Source organism: Hypanus sabinus, chromosome 8, assembly GCF_030144855.1.
Source record: "Hypanus sabinus isolate sHypSab1 chromosome 8, sHypSab1.hap1, whole genome shotgun sequence".
Lineage (NCBI taxonomy): Eukaryota > Metazoa > Chordata > Chondrichthyes > Myliobatiformes > Dasyatidae > Hypanus > Hypanus sabinus.
This window is the reverse complement of record NC_082713.1, coordinates 136,259,310-136,272,000: the sequence shown is the minus strand read 5'-3', so window position 1 is coordinate 136,272,000 and position 12,691 is coordinate 136,259,310. Positions and strand designations below refer to the sequence as shown.

Genomic DNA, 12,691 nt, shown 5'->3' with positions numbered 1-12,691 from the left:
AGTTACAAAGAAGGCACACCAGTGACTATGCTTCATTCGGATATTGAGGAGTCTTGGCATGTCACCAAAGACTAGCAAATTTCTCTAGGTGTACCATCAAGAGCATCACCATCTGGTATTGAGGGGTCATTGCAGAGGATTGGAAAAAGCTGCAGAAGGTTGCAAACAACCAGCTCCATTATGTTAACCACCCCAACATCACGGACATCTTGAAAAGATGACATCTCTAAAAGTTGGCATCCATTTTTAAGGAGTCCCATCATTCAGGACATGCCCTCTTCTTATTACAAAAATCAAGAAAGAGGAATAGGAACTTGAAGGCACACACTCAGTGTTTTAGGAACAGCTTCTTCCCCTCCATCATCAATCTCACTGTTTTTTAAAATTCCTTTTCCTCTCTTTTTGCACTACTTACTTAATTCCAATTTCAACATATATTTCTTATTAGAATTTATAGTTTTTTATGATTATGTATTGCACTGCACTTTTGCTACAAAACAAAAAAAATCCTGACATATGCCAGTGATATTAAACCGGATTTTGATTCTGATTCTGATGGAGTACTTCAAAGGGAAGACTACCACAAGAAGCTGGGAATACATACATGATGAATTGATGCACCAGACTTCATACAGAGGTTGGAATCCACCCATCCTAGCACAAATGCATTTCATTCCTCCATTCAATCAACTTACATTAAATTGATCAGCCTAATTAAGGATCTTTTATAGAAGTTAATAAACAAATTGATTGAATGGCATGCGTAATTTCAACTGGGAGCATCTGATAGTGACTTGTCAGAACTGAGAAATCAAAGTACCTGGTTAGGGCCATTAGAAAAAAATAGGAAACCACCAGGGAAGTTAAAGAAACCTTTGTGAGCAAAGATAAAATCAATTAAATTTTGGGAGTAAATATTAAGTATACAGAGTGGGAATAATGTGCAGAATAAGAAAGAAAAATACCTTTATTGCGAATTATTTACAGGTATCCCTTAAGCCATGGAATATATAAACACAAAAATCAGCAAGCATTTAGCACGTGCTAAATGGGTAATTTCATTTAAAATGGATAGGGCAGGCAAACGAGCTCAAAGTGGAAGGGGTGCAAATTTCTTCAGTGTGCTTCAGGATAGTTTTCTGCATACTAGACTTGGTTATGAATGAAGAGCCAGATTTTTAAGAATAATCCATTTTTACATAAAGATTTAATGATACTTGTATATAACGTGGAATATTTCAATGTACTGGATGTACAAAGCATCCAGGAGATTTTAGATTTCGGTTAGGCTGACAATGAAACAGATGGTATCCTTGGTGCACCACGTAAACATACTCAGGAGCAGAACAACAAAGGTGCTCAAAAAGAATGCAATTTTTGACAGAAGTGGTTTACTTCCCTAAGGAGGGCGAACGCAACTTGCCAAAAAAAATGTTATTTATGTCTATGGAGGTATGAGACAACATATCATTACAATTAAAAATAACACTAAAAGATGGAAACCAGCTCAAATTTTGGTGACTGTGAAAAATACAAAGAACAACAAACACAACAGACAGACAGCAAGGGCTATAAAAAGGAAATGTGACAAGAAATTTGCAAGGAATATCTAAATCAACACAAAAAAATGTCGATTATAAGCAGGAAAAATTGACAATACTAAAAGTGGTAAAACTGTAAGCATAAGTGAAAAATAAGGGAAAAGTGAATATGTTGAATAATTACTTTAACATTACAACAGAGAAAAACTTTAGCATGCTAGATATCTCAAGGAAACTAATTCTGACTCAGATAAAGGGGTGCCAAATGGAATGTAAATAAAATAAAATTATTGTGTAGAGTAATTGCTTTAGGGAGTGACAAATTCCAGGAATTGATATTTTCATTCTAGAGGTTGAAAGGAAGTAGATGAAACATTGCAAATGCTCTGAATATAATTTTGCAGAATTCTCTCAATTCAGAATTGTTCTTTTAGATTGGAAATTATACATGTCACTCTCCCATTTACGAAAAGTGAGAAAGGGAAATTAGTAAATTATAGACCAGTTAACCTAACATTTGTTGCTGGGAAATTACTGGAGCCTATAATTAAGGACAGAATGACTGAATACCATGAAATATTTTTGCGATCAGATAGAGCAAGCATGGCTTTTAAAAGTGTTGGAACCCTTTGATGATTCTTTTACTGAATATTTTGTAAAGGCAACTAAAGCTGTTGATAGTGGAATATTGAGGGGTTTTGTTTATATGGCCTTTCAGAAGATACTTCACAAAGTGAATCATGTGTGGAAGCTGGTTGACATTAAAGCTCATGGAAGTCTTGATCAGAAAAACAGTTAAGAGTTAGAAGCCACAGAGTCAACAAAATGGGAGATACTCAGACTGATTAGAATACAACAGGAATGAGGGCCTTATTTCTCACCGTACTTAGATAATAAACAGAGATTCACACATCTAGAGTTGGTAGACAAGATGTGGGAGAATAGAATTATAAAGGTAATTAATAGGGTAAGCAAAAGGTCAAAGTTAAGGCAAATACACCACAATGGGAAAATGTGGGGTCAGTACTTCTACATGAAAAGAATCTAACAAAGTATTTTTGAATGGTAAAAAGCTAGAGTGATGGAGGTTCAGGAGACTGATGTGCATTGATCACTAAAATATACTAGGTGCATGTAGAAATTTTTACAAGGTTTAAAGGAATTGCAGATTTCACATCTAGAAAATTAAAATATAAGAAAACCTCTACAAAACTTGAGTTAGAATATAATTGGAATACAGGGAGCAGTTCATATCGGAGAACTAAATTATGCAGTGAATCTACAAACACTGTGTTGTATTCCTGGAATTGAAAGGTTAAGAGGAAAATAGTTTGAAGGTTTTCATGGTATTAGAGGAACTAACAGATTTGAGAGAAAGAGGCTATTTCCACTGTTTAGTGAATCTAGAACTTGAGCCAAGCCTCTCAGGAATGAAATTAGACAACACTTATACATAAAGGAAAAAGTAGCAAAAAGTTGGAACTCTTTTCTTCAAACAAGTTGCTTGGTCAACTGTCTGTCAAATCCAAGCTAGCTGGATATTTTATGCAAGTTTATTAAGGATTCACAAAGACACTTGCAAATTTCTACAGATGTACCATGGAGATCATTTTAACTGGCTACATCACTGACTAGTACGGCAGATGGGGGTGGTGGGGGTTGCTACTGCACAGGATCAAAATAAGCTGCAGATAGTTGTAAACTTAGTCAGCTCCATCATGAACACTAGCCTCCATAGTATTCAGGACATCTTCAAGGAGCGATGCTTCGAAAAGGCAGCATCCATCATTGAGAACCCCCATTACCCAGGTCATGCCTTGTTCTCATTGTTACCATCAGGAAGGAGGTACAGAAGTGTGAAGGCACACACTCATTGACTCAGGAACAGCTTCTTCCTCTTCACCATCTGTTTTCTGAATGAACATTGAAACCATGAACACTACTTCACTACCATTTTATTTCTATTTTTGCACTACTTATTTAAATATTTAATATAATATTCTCAGTTTTCCCCTATTTATTGTGTATTGCAATGTCAAAAAATTTCACGCCCTATGCCTATGATATTAAACCTGAACCTGGTTTTGATTCTGAGAATGGTACAACAGTGGAGTAACTGCATCCATTAGTTCAATGTATGATGGAAAATATTCAAGGAAATAAAACAGCCAACTGTTCCTTTCAGTTTATAATAATGCAGAAATTAATGAGTGACATCTCAGCTTCATTTACCAGCTAATATCTAAGACTTACAGGGGAAGTCCTAGATATACTAGGACTTACAAGGAGATAGCATTGGCTTCCTGAAGTCCCCTCTAGGCACGGTAGCAGCTAATCTGCCCATGTTTTAGACCGTCAACCTATGAGCCTAGAAACAGCAGGTTTTGCCAGATGATAAAATATCTTTCTGCACAAGGATTGCAAGATTGTGTTGGCTTTCTGAAGCTGCAATGTGGCTGTGGTCCACCAGCCACATTGCAGCTATCTGGTGTGGTACTACATAAGAACACCACAAGTAGTGACCAGTGTCATAGCAGCAGATCCTGAGACCCCACCCTCAGATTGCATTGATGGCCTTTTGATTGATCACTACCAACAAATAACTTCCAACTGCCTATAAATAACTCAGATAGATCATAACATTAAAAATTAGTTCCAAAAGATTTAAACAATTTAAAAACAGGATCATGAAAATAAGTAAATTTACTTTAAGAAATTTTAGTCAATTAATTCAAGGCTTTAAAATTAATCAAAAATTGCATTTTTCTACACTTAGCTGTTCAATCAAGGTCATTAATCCCACTTAATTGAACGGTCCCTGTTTGGCATCACATACACACCAGACACTGTTTTAGAATTCATAATTTTTGGCACCTGATGAAAACAGATATCAATTCAATGAAATAAAAACAGAAAAGAGTGGGGAATGTTTAGCAGGTTAGTCTGATTCAATGTTATGAATCTAGGATTCCTATTCAGAACTTCTTCTTTCCATTTTCCAAGAATGTCAGTTGACCTACTGAGTATTTCCAGTCATTCCTGTTTTTATTTCAAATTTGTAGCCTTTACAGATTCTTAATTTTCATTTACTACAGAAGGAATGTTGGCCACATGTGTGAAATGAAAGTACTGATGTGAAGCTAGAGGATAGATCTGGTTCCTCAGCATAGGATGCCTATGGTTTATCCCTGTACTCAACACTCTCTGTTGCCTTTGTTGACCTTCCACCTTCATTGCTCGGTGAGATTAAATCAGAATCGGGTTTAATATCACCGGCATGTGTCGGGAAATTTGTTAACTTAGTGGCAGCAGTACGGCGCAATACATAATATAGTAAAAAAGTAAATCAGTTCCAGTAAGTATGTATGTATATTAAATAGTTAAATTAAAAGTAGTGCAAAACCAGAAATAATAATAAAAAAGTGAGGTAGTGTTCATGGGTTCAATGTCCATTTAGGAATCGGATGGTAGAGGGGAAGAAGCTGTTCCTGATTTGCTGAGTGTGTGCCTTCAGGCTTCTGTACCTCCTACCTGATGGTAACAGTGAAAAGAGGCCATGCTCTGGGTGATGGGGCTCTTAATAATGGGCAACACCCTTCTGTTCAAGACCTAGGTGAAGGATGTTTTCCTCCTGGCAGACTTGCTATCTCTATTTCTATGCATGTGCCTAGGTCGAAGGTTGCGAGAGATAAAAAGATACAGCTTGGTACCACTAGTGCAAGGAGAAGTCCTGGGGTAAAATTTATGTTATATTTTTGAAAGGTATAAAGAGGGCACCTTTTTGGTGTGAATTGGAATCTTCCCTTAGGCTGGGTCACGACTGGTGTTAAGAGACAGAGAGAAGATGACTTGAAATGCTGTTAGATACCTCAGATTCCCCCCAGCATTATATAGATCAGTTCTTTGATTGGTTGAAAAAGCATTATTTTGTTTCTTTCTGGAGTTTGTTAATAATCTTTCCCTTTTTTCCCTGTATTTTCTTCTATATATCACTCTAATAAAGCAGTTCCTGTAACTTTTAACACATGTACAGTGCCCCCTTTGTATGCAGATCCCGCTTGGTACTGAATCAGGAAAGAACACTGAATCAGGGATGAATTTTAAAATGTTTTTAATGGAGAGTGTTGGTGAGAATGTAGGAAGAATGAAAAATGGGATGAATGTAAGTGGGGGTTGCAGTATGCTCAATGGACCGAAGTGCCTATTTCCATTTTACACAACCCATTCAGGGGTCAAAATTTAATACAGCTACTGTATTCTTATCCATCTAGTAAAATGTCTTGGTGATTTAATTTTATTCCTTCCTAAGCCAGTACATGATGCTACTTTTTAATACTTTATTTCTAAAGGTAAAGAATTAAGCAGTGGATATACCCTTGGTCTTTACATCACTATTTATTTCTGCAATTCACTTTTTGACATCATTTCTGTATAGAGATCCTAGGTATCATGAAAAGAGATTATTCTGTATAGTGGCAAACACTCTTGTCTGATGAATTAGCACATCACAGTGGTTTATGAAAATAAAGGAAGTGCTCGTTCATATAAAAACTGAATAACAACTAAAACAGGGTAGACGATGAGATGATTATGCAGAGAGTTCACTTCTCAATTGTCACATCACAAAATAGTCTACAATAATATAGGTTTTTATTCTATTGAAAATGGCGATAGTAGTATGAAGCTTCAGTTGGAGAGAGAAGTAATTTGGTAAAAAGCAGAGAGATCATAAATAATGTGTTTCCTCAATATGTCCTCACTCAGTTCTTTGCAGTTAACATAACCCCTGAAAATTAGTTATTTTCAAGATGTGCCGATGATGTCAGTGTTGTGCATGGCTTCCTAAATAAGTCACCACCACTGTGGCTATTTGTACCTTGAAATTGCTGTTGAATGGTGTGTTTTCATTTCATTTGGAAAATTAGGAATAATGCTTGCTCCAATGCCCCTTATGTGAAATAGAGTTAATAAATACCTGGTCATTCTTCACTTACCATTTTATTGAAATTCCTATAGTGAAGTGCTATATCTTTTAGTTGGTAGCACAACTGCTGGGTGTTCCTCCATAGCACCTAGCAAAGTTACTGATGGGGTGAACAAGTACCAGAAGAGCACCAACTGAACTTCTGTTGAGAATGAATACTAAAAATATTTCCTTTATCTGTCAGTTTACTTTGAAACAAATAGATCAGAACTGAGGTGCTGGCACAGAGGATTATCGCAATTTCTGGAGTTAAGCAGGAGCACTATAATGCTCTACAGCTGAGATGACAGCGTGTTAGAAAGTTGCCATTCTTTTACGGAATTTATTTAATGGAACAAGCGATAAAAGCTGCAAAGAAGAATGGTCTAAGTGAGCTAAGATAAATTACCTTCAGTATTACTGAGACGAGAAAGGATTTGTAAAAGGTATATTCTATACTTCTCCAATGAAACAGTTTCAGAGTTAAGTATAATAATCCATCACTTTTTGTGATTTAATCATTTGAATTGTTAATCATTTGAAGACCATTTGGACCACGTAGGATAAAGTCTAACTGAATCAGAAAAGCATTTTATCTCCCTATTCATACCAATTTAACCAAGATTGTAAATCTAGTCAGCTCCATCTTGGGCACCAGCCTACAAAGTACCCAGGACATCTTTAGGGAGCGGTGTCTCAGAAAGGCAGTGTCCATTATTAAGGACCTCCAGCATCCAGGGTATGACCTTTTCTCACTGTTACCATCAGGTAGGAGGTACAGAAATCTGAAGGCACACACTCAGTGATTCAGGAACAGCTTCTTCCCCTCAGCCATCTGATTTCTAAATGGACATTGAAGCTTTGGACTCTACCTCACTTTTTAAAAAAATACACAGCTTTTCTGTTTTTGCACATTAAAAAAAATCTATTCAATATACATAATTGATTTACTGGTTTATTTATTATTATGTTTTATTTTATTTATTTTTTTCTCTCTCTGCTAGATTATGGAGTGCATTGTACTGCTGCTGCTAAGTTAACAAATTTCACGTCACATGCCAGTGATAATAAACCTCATTCTGATTCTGAAAAACAGAATAAATGAGGATTCTGATTCACTAAATCCCAGTTTACACAAGTGCAAATGACCCTCTTGGATACTTTCATGTTCCTCTTTCATATTCTTAATGGGATATAATGACACATACTAATTAGAATATACAGATGCTGATAAAGGCAGATCTAAATGAAACATTAAATCTTGAAATGACAAATCAAAAGCAGTATCTTCAATGAAATAAACAGAAACAAGAAACCAAATCATTGACACGGTGAAAGCTAAAAAGCATCCATCAGATTAAAAAGTCACCCACTTAACAGTTTATGTGGCAAAATCTCAATGATGAAATGCCAATGCCATGAGGGAAAAAACACTGAAGAAAAGGCATAGGAATGAGCAACCACACAGTAAGACATTTTTTTTCAGTTTTTTAAAATTTTATTGAGATACTGTATGGAATTGGCCTTCGAGCCATGCTGTCCTGCAATCCCTTGATTTAATCCTAGCCTAATCACAGGACAATTTACAATGACCAACTAACTTACCAACCGGTACCTCTTTGGATGATAGGAGGAAACCGGAGCACCTGGAGGAAACCTGTGGGATCATGAGGAGAACCTACAAACTCCTTACATGCAGAGCTGGGGAATGAAACTGCGTTGCCTGTTCTGCAAAGCGTTATGCTAACCACTGCGCTACATTAGGTGATGTCCAAAGGGACTACTTCCAAGTTTTTTTTTATTGTTTATTGAAGAACTATTCAGTACATGCAAAGCTAAGGCAGGCAAACTGGAATATATTGCTTAAGTTGGTCAAGTACTATTTACAAATGCAGGCTTGACTACTTAAAAATAATAGCATTGGATACCTGAAAGCTACAACCAGGAAATCCTGGTGGAAAATGAGACTTCTAGGTGATTAGGAGTATCAGATCAAACACTGGCTTATCAGAAGCTACATCAATCTTTCTTAAATATAGCTAAATATAAGATAAAATATACTTTTTAAAATATAGCTAAGCAGTTTCTCTTATGATTGTTGAAAGGCTACTGATTAAATCCTACATGTTATTGTAATAAAGCAAACACACACATTCTATTGGGGTCCTGTTATGCAGGAGACGAAATGGTGAATGCACTGGATAGCTGAAGTACTGGATGCATAGCCTTACGATATATTGCACATGATTGTCATCAAGACCAACAAATGTCAATCAAACAAAATATTTTTGCTCTCTATTAAGAGATTCAAAAAGGCTCATTTTCTTATACCAAACTCCTGAAATGCAGATCAAATCAACCTCCTCAATTCTAAAATCCATCAGAATACAACTTGATCAGATTAAAGTGAAAGAAATGAGTGGCAGGAAAATAAGGAAGTAAAATAATGAGACATATTATTTTAAAACATTGTAGCCAGGCCGGACTTGCATAGAGTAATTCTTCACCATTAACACACCAGTTTGATATCCACGTCATATAAAAATAGATTTGAATTTGCTCAATACAATGACAATTTATGAGGAAAGCATGTTTGCTTCTGATTGAAAACCAAAATGAAAAGAAGTTAGTAAAGCTGCACAATCTTTGAACAGTATGGAAATCCATGTGAACATTTAACACAATGTCGGGCACTATGTACCCAAATACTAGCAGCCCCCTTAAGAAAATATCTCTCATTTTCCCTTTTGGTACGTCTTGCAAGGGAGATACTTACATCAAACAAGTTTTCTATATACATTTCCTCATTGACCTTGTCACGGAGTATGTCCTGGTTTTGTCGTACAAACGTGATGTAAGTGTCTGCCAGGTCCATTCCAGGTTGCTGGGAAGAAATATGCAAACAGAAAATCAAAATTGACACAAATGAAAATTCTCTTATTAGACTTCGTTTTGGGTATCTCATTTCCTTGTCTGCATTTTGCAAATTATCTTTGCAAGAAACACCAAACCATGGTTAATCCGTAACCACCATTTTCATAATAGACACAAATACTACAAAATGAAACCAACAATGTATAATCTGCTGCCCAAGGTAATTATTTCCCCATTGAAACCAATGAATGGTTAATGGTTGCATTGGGAAAGAACAGAATATTGATTGTCAATAGCTAGCCAGTGCTAATTCAGGTAAAGTCCTTGAAGGGACTTTTTGTTGACTCTCCATTCAGATTTGAACAGTGAGACAAGGTCATGAAGGAAATGGTGTTTTGGAATTACTGGATCCTAATTTTCCATCCAAATAACAAAAATGTGTGATAGACAATGAAAGATATTCAGGATCTTTACTGAGGAACTACTATCCTTAATACTCATCATTAAAATTAAGTTTCTCAACTATGCTTCAAATAGATTGATTTTAAGGATGTTGTGTTTTTTTAAAAAAATGATAATGTCAACTTGAGGGTCAAACTTGCAATTTGAAACAAGCTATTTCACCCATTTAGCAGGTTGAGGAAAAGGTCCAAATCTGATTGAAAATGAAAGACCAGTTCACCAGTTTCCACTCATTCATGCCTTGAAGACTCCTTGCACATCACACAAAAGAGTTTAATTGCCACAGAAAAAAAATATTGTGGAAATGAAAAATATTTATAATTATTGGAATACTTAAAATTCCATAGATTCTGTAGACTGGAAAACAGGAAAAATAATTTTTCAGGAAAGGAGAAAGATGGAAAGCAGCAAACAATAGTCTTTAATGTTATTTATTTATTTATTGAGATAAAGTGTGGAATATGCCCTTACAGCCCTTCGAACCGTGCTGTCCAGCAACTCCTGATTTAACCCTTCCAAAGTATTATGTCTAAGTATTTGTGCAACAATGATCTCCCTACCAGATACAGTATCAGTTCATGCTCTAACTTATTTGAAATTGATTCCTCGGCAGATAGCAAAGTTCAAAGGCAGTTAAGTTATTACAGATGGAAACTATTTCAATTAGATCTCTGCATAAGGCTAAAGAAGATATTTGTGAGGGATGGATGCTCATCATTGGCAATATTAGACAACATGATTCAGCCGTGGGCACCTGCAGCTTCATTGGTCATACATCAATCTTGGGTTTAAGAACAGAAGGTAGAAATGAAAACAGTACTTAGCTATTTTATAACAATAAAATACTAAATATATATTTAGAAGCAAAAGAAACTAGATGACCAACATTTCTTTGAGGAAGAGAAATCTCAAAACAGGGTTTTCTAAATTAGGTCATTGGCAATTTTTCTTCAAATAGACATCTTGCCCTTCATTTGTTCAATCTCACCCAAACTGAATGACAGACTTGCTGTTTTTGTTTTAATAAAAGCCAACAGAATCTATTTTGTTACTGCAGCTATTTTCCTCTCTTTACTGCTCATCTACCTGTCGCAGGCTAGGAGACATATGGGAGTTTCACACCTTGAGAATAGATTTTCACATCCAGTCTGCAGTCTTGAGACAGTAACTAATTATTACAAGAACACACATAACTTGGATAGATTTACTGCAGCAGCTGGTGACATTTACCAATTAGAATTGCAGTTCTTTAAAACAATTTCTTCTATATCGCAACTTGCAAAGGGTAATTATTTATAATGAATAGGGAAGAGATATATTCCTTATTAGCACACATCTTGTACAACTGTCATGTTCTCTGGTTTGTCAGAAGGTGCTGAGTACCAAGAAAGGAAGCAAACAACTTTTTCATTATTAACACCATTAAACTTCATAGCTCAGTTCATCAGACTGCACGGGTCATCTTTATATTAAAGTAAAATGAAGAGGAAACAAATTTCCTTCTCATGCTGAGTTAGCACTTATTAAAAAAAACTACAAACAACTTGAACTTTAATTTAAAATATATCACCTATTTTCCATGATTTATTGTCTGATTGTCCGTAGGAGTAATCAGCACAAATGTTTTTTTTATCACAGGGAATCAACATGGTGTGAGGACTCAGATATAATATGGGATTCCAGCCTAGGGTGAAGGTTTATGTCAGATCTGATTTTTCTGTCAATCATCAACATTTCAAAGATCTCTGAGAGGATATAATGCTCTGAGTTCATGAAAGGCTTTTCATTTAATGTTGAAGATTTCTTGGTTTTCATCCACTCCTTTTCAAAAAGGAGGGTTCTGTTGTTTCTCTTTTTCATCACTTCATTTTTCAAAGTCATTCTGCCTGAACAATATATCCAGCCAACGATGTGGTAAACAGAACCTTCAATGCCACTCTCCACTGTGTTCTGTGGTATGATCATTGTATGAACAGAGCTAACTACCTAAAATTTGGCATCCGTAAGGCGCTGTACGCCATCAGAAGCAGTGGAGCTAACTTCCGCCACAATCTGTGCTCCCAGTCATGGCATGTTCTTCACTCCAATATAAATATTAAGCTCAGACCCAATCTTAATAAGAGTAATATCGAAATGCATATCAAGAAGACCGAACTGCTGAGGTTGTGAGGTTGTCCTCACACAATGGCACAACCAATGGATCAAATCAAAACTCCTGTAGCCCTGTCATACATGCACCAATCTTCAGACGGTAGTTGCAATAGATCTTCATTTCCTCCTGTGGCACCGGCTATCAGAGAAGCCTTCAATCCAATAATGTTCAATTGATATGAAGAAGTAAACTGGATTCAACATAACTCTGCGGCTGCAGCACTGAAGATCTATAGTTTATTAATAATGGCAACTTTTGCCAAACTCTTTTAGTACAGCTACATAAAGCTGGCATCCACCCAACTTCGTGAAAATTTGTCCAAACATGCCCTGTCCATAAAAGACAGGACAAATGCAACCCTGCTAATTATCATTCCATCAGCCCACACAATGGAAGATACTGTGGGCAGTCTTTACCACCAATAACCAGCTCACTGATGCTCCATATGGATTTGCCAGATCAATTATGGACATAATATCTCTGGTTCCAACAGGAATGAAAGAGCTGAATTCTAGATCTGGGGCAAGGGGGACTGTCACTGACCTCAGGGAAGTATTTAACAGCGTAACACCTAAAGGCTCGGTTACCACTGAAGTTATTGGGAATCAAAAGTAAACTCCTCCAGAGGTTTGTTACTCGACGTCATACTGCCCAAATATTTTCAGCTTGTCCCAGGACAAGCAAAAGTTACAACTAGCA

The 12,691-nt window shown here is 36.2% G+C and overlaps 1 protein-coding gene across 9 annotated transcripts in view; it reads right to left on the bottom strand.

Moving 5' to 3' along the window:
* The window catches only part of cadps2 (Ca++-dependent secretion activator 2), a 676,394-nt gene that overhangs the window by 27,419 nt on the left and 636,284 nt on the right, over positions 1-12,691 (bottom strand). For all 9 annotated transcript variants that reach the window (XM_059977930.1, XM_059977932.1, XM_059977934.1 and 6 more), the window contains one exon: positions 9,281-9,388. In XM_059977930.1, coding sequence (XP_059833913.1) covers positions 9,281-9,388 — 108 coding nt within the window. The remainder of the gene's footprint in view (positions 1-9,280; positions 9,389-12,691) is intronic.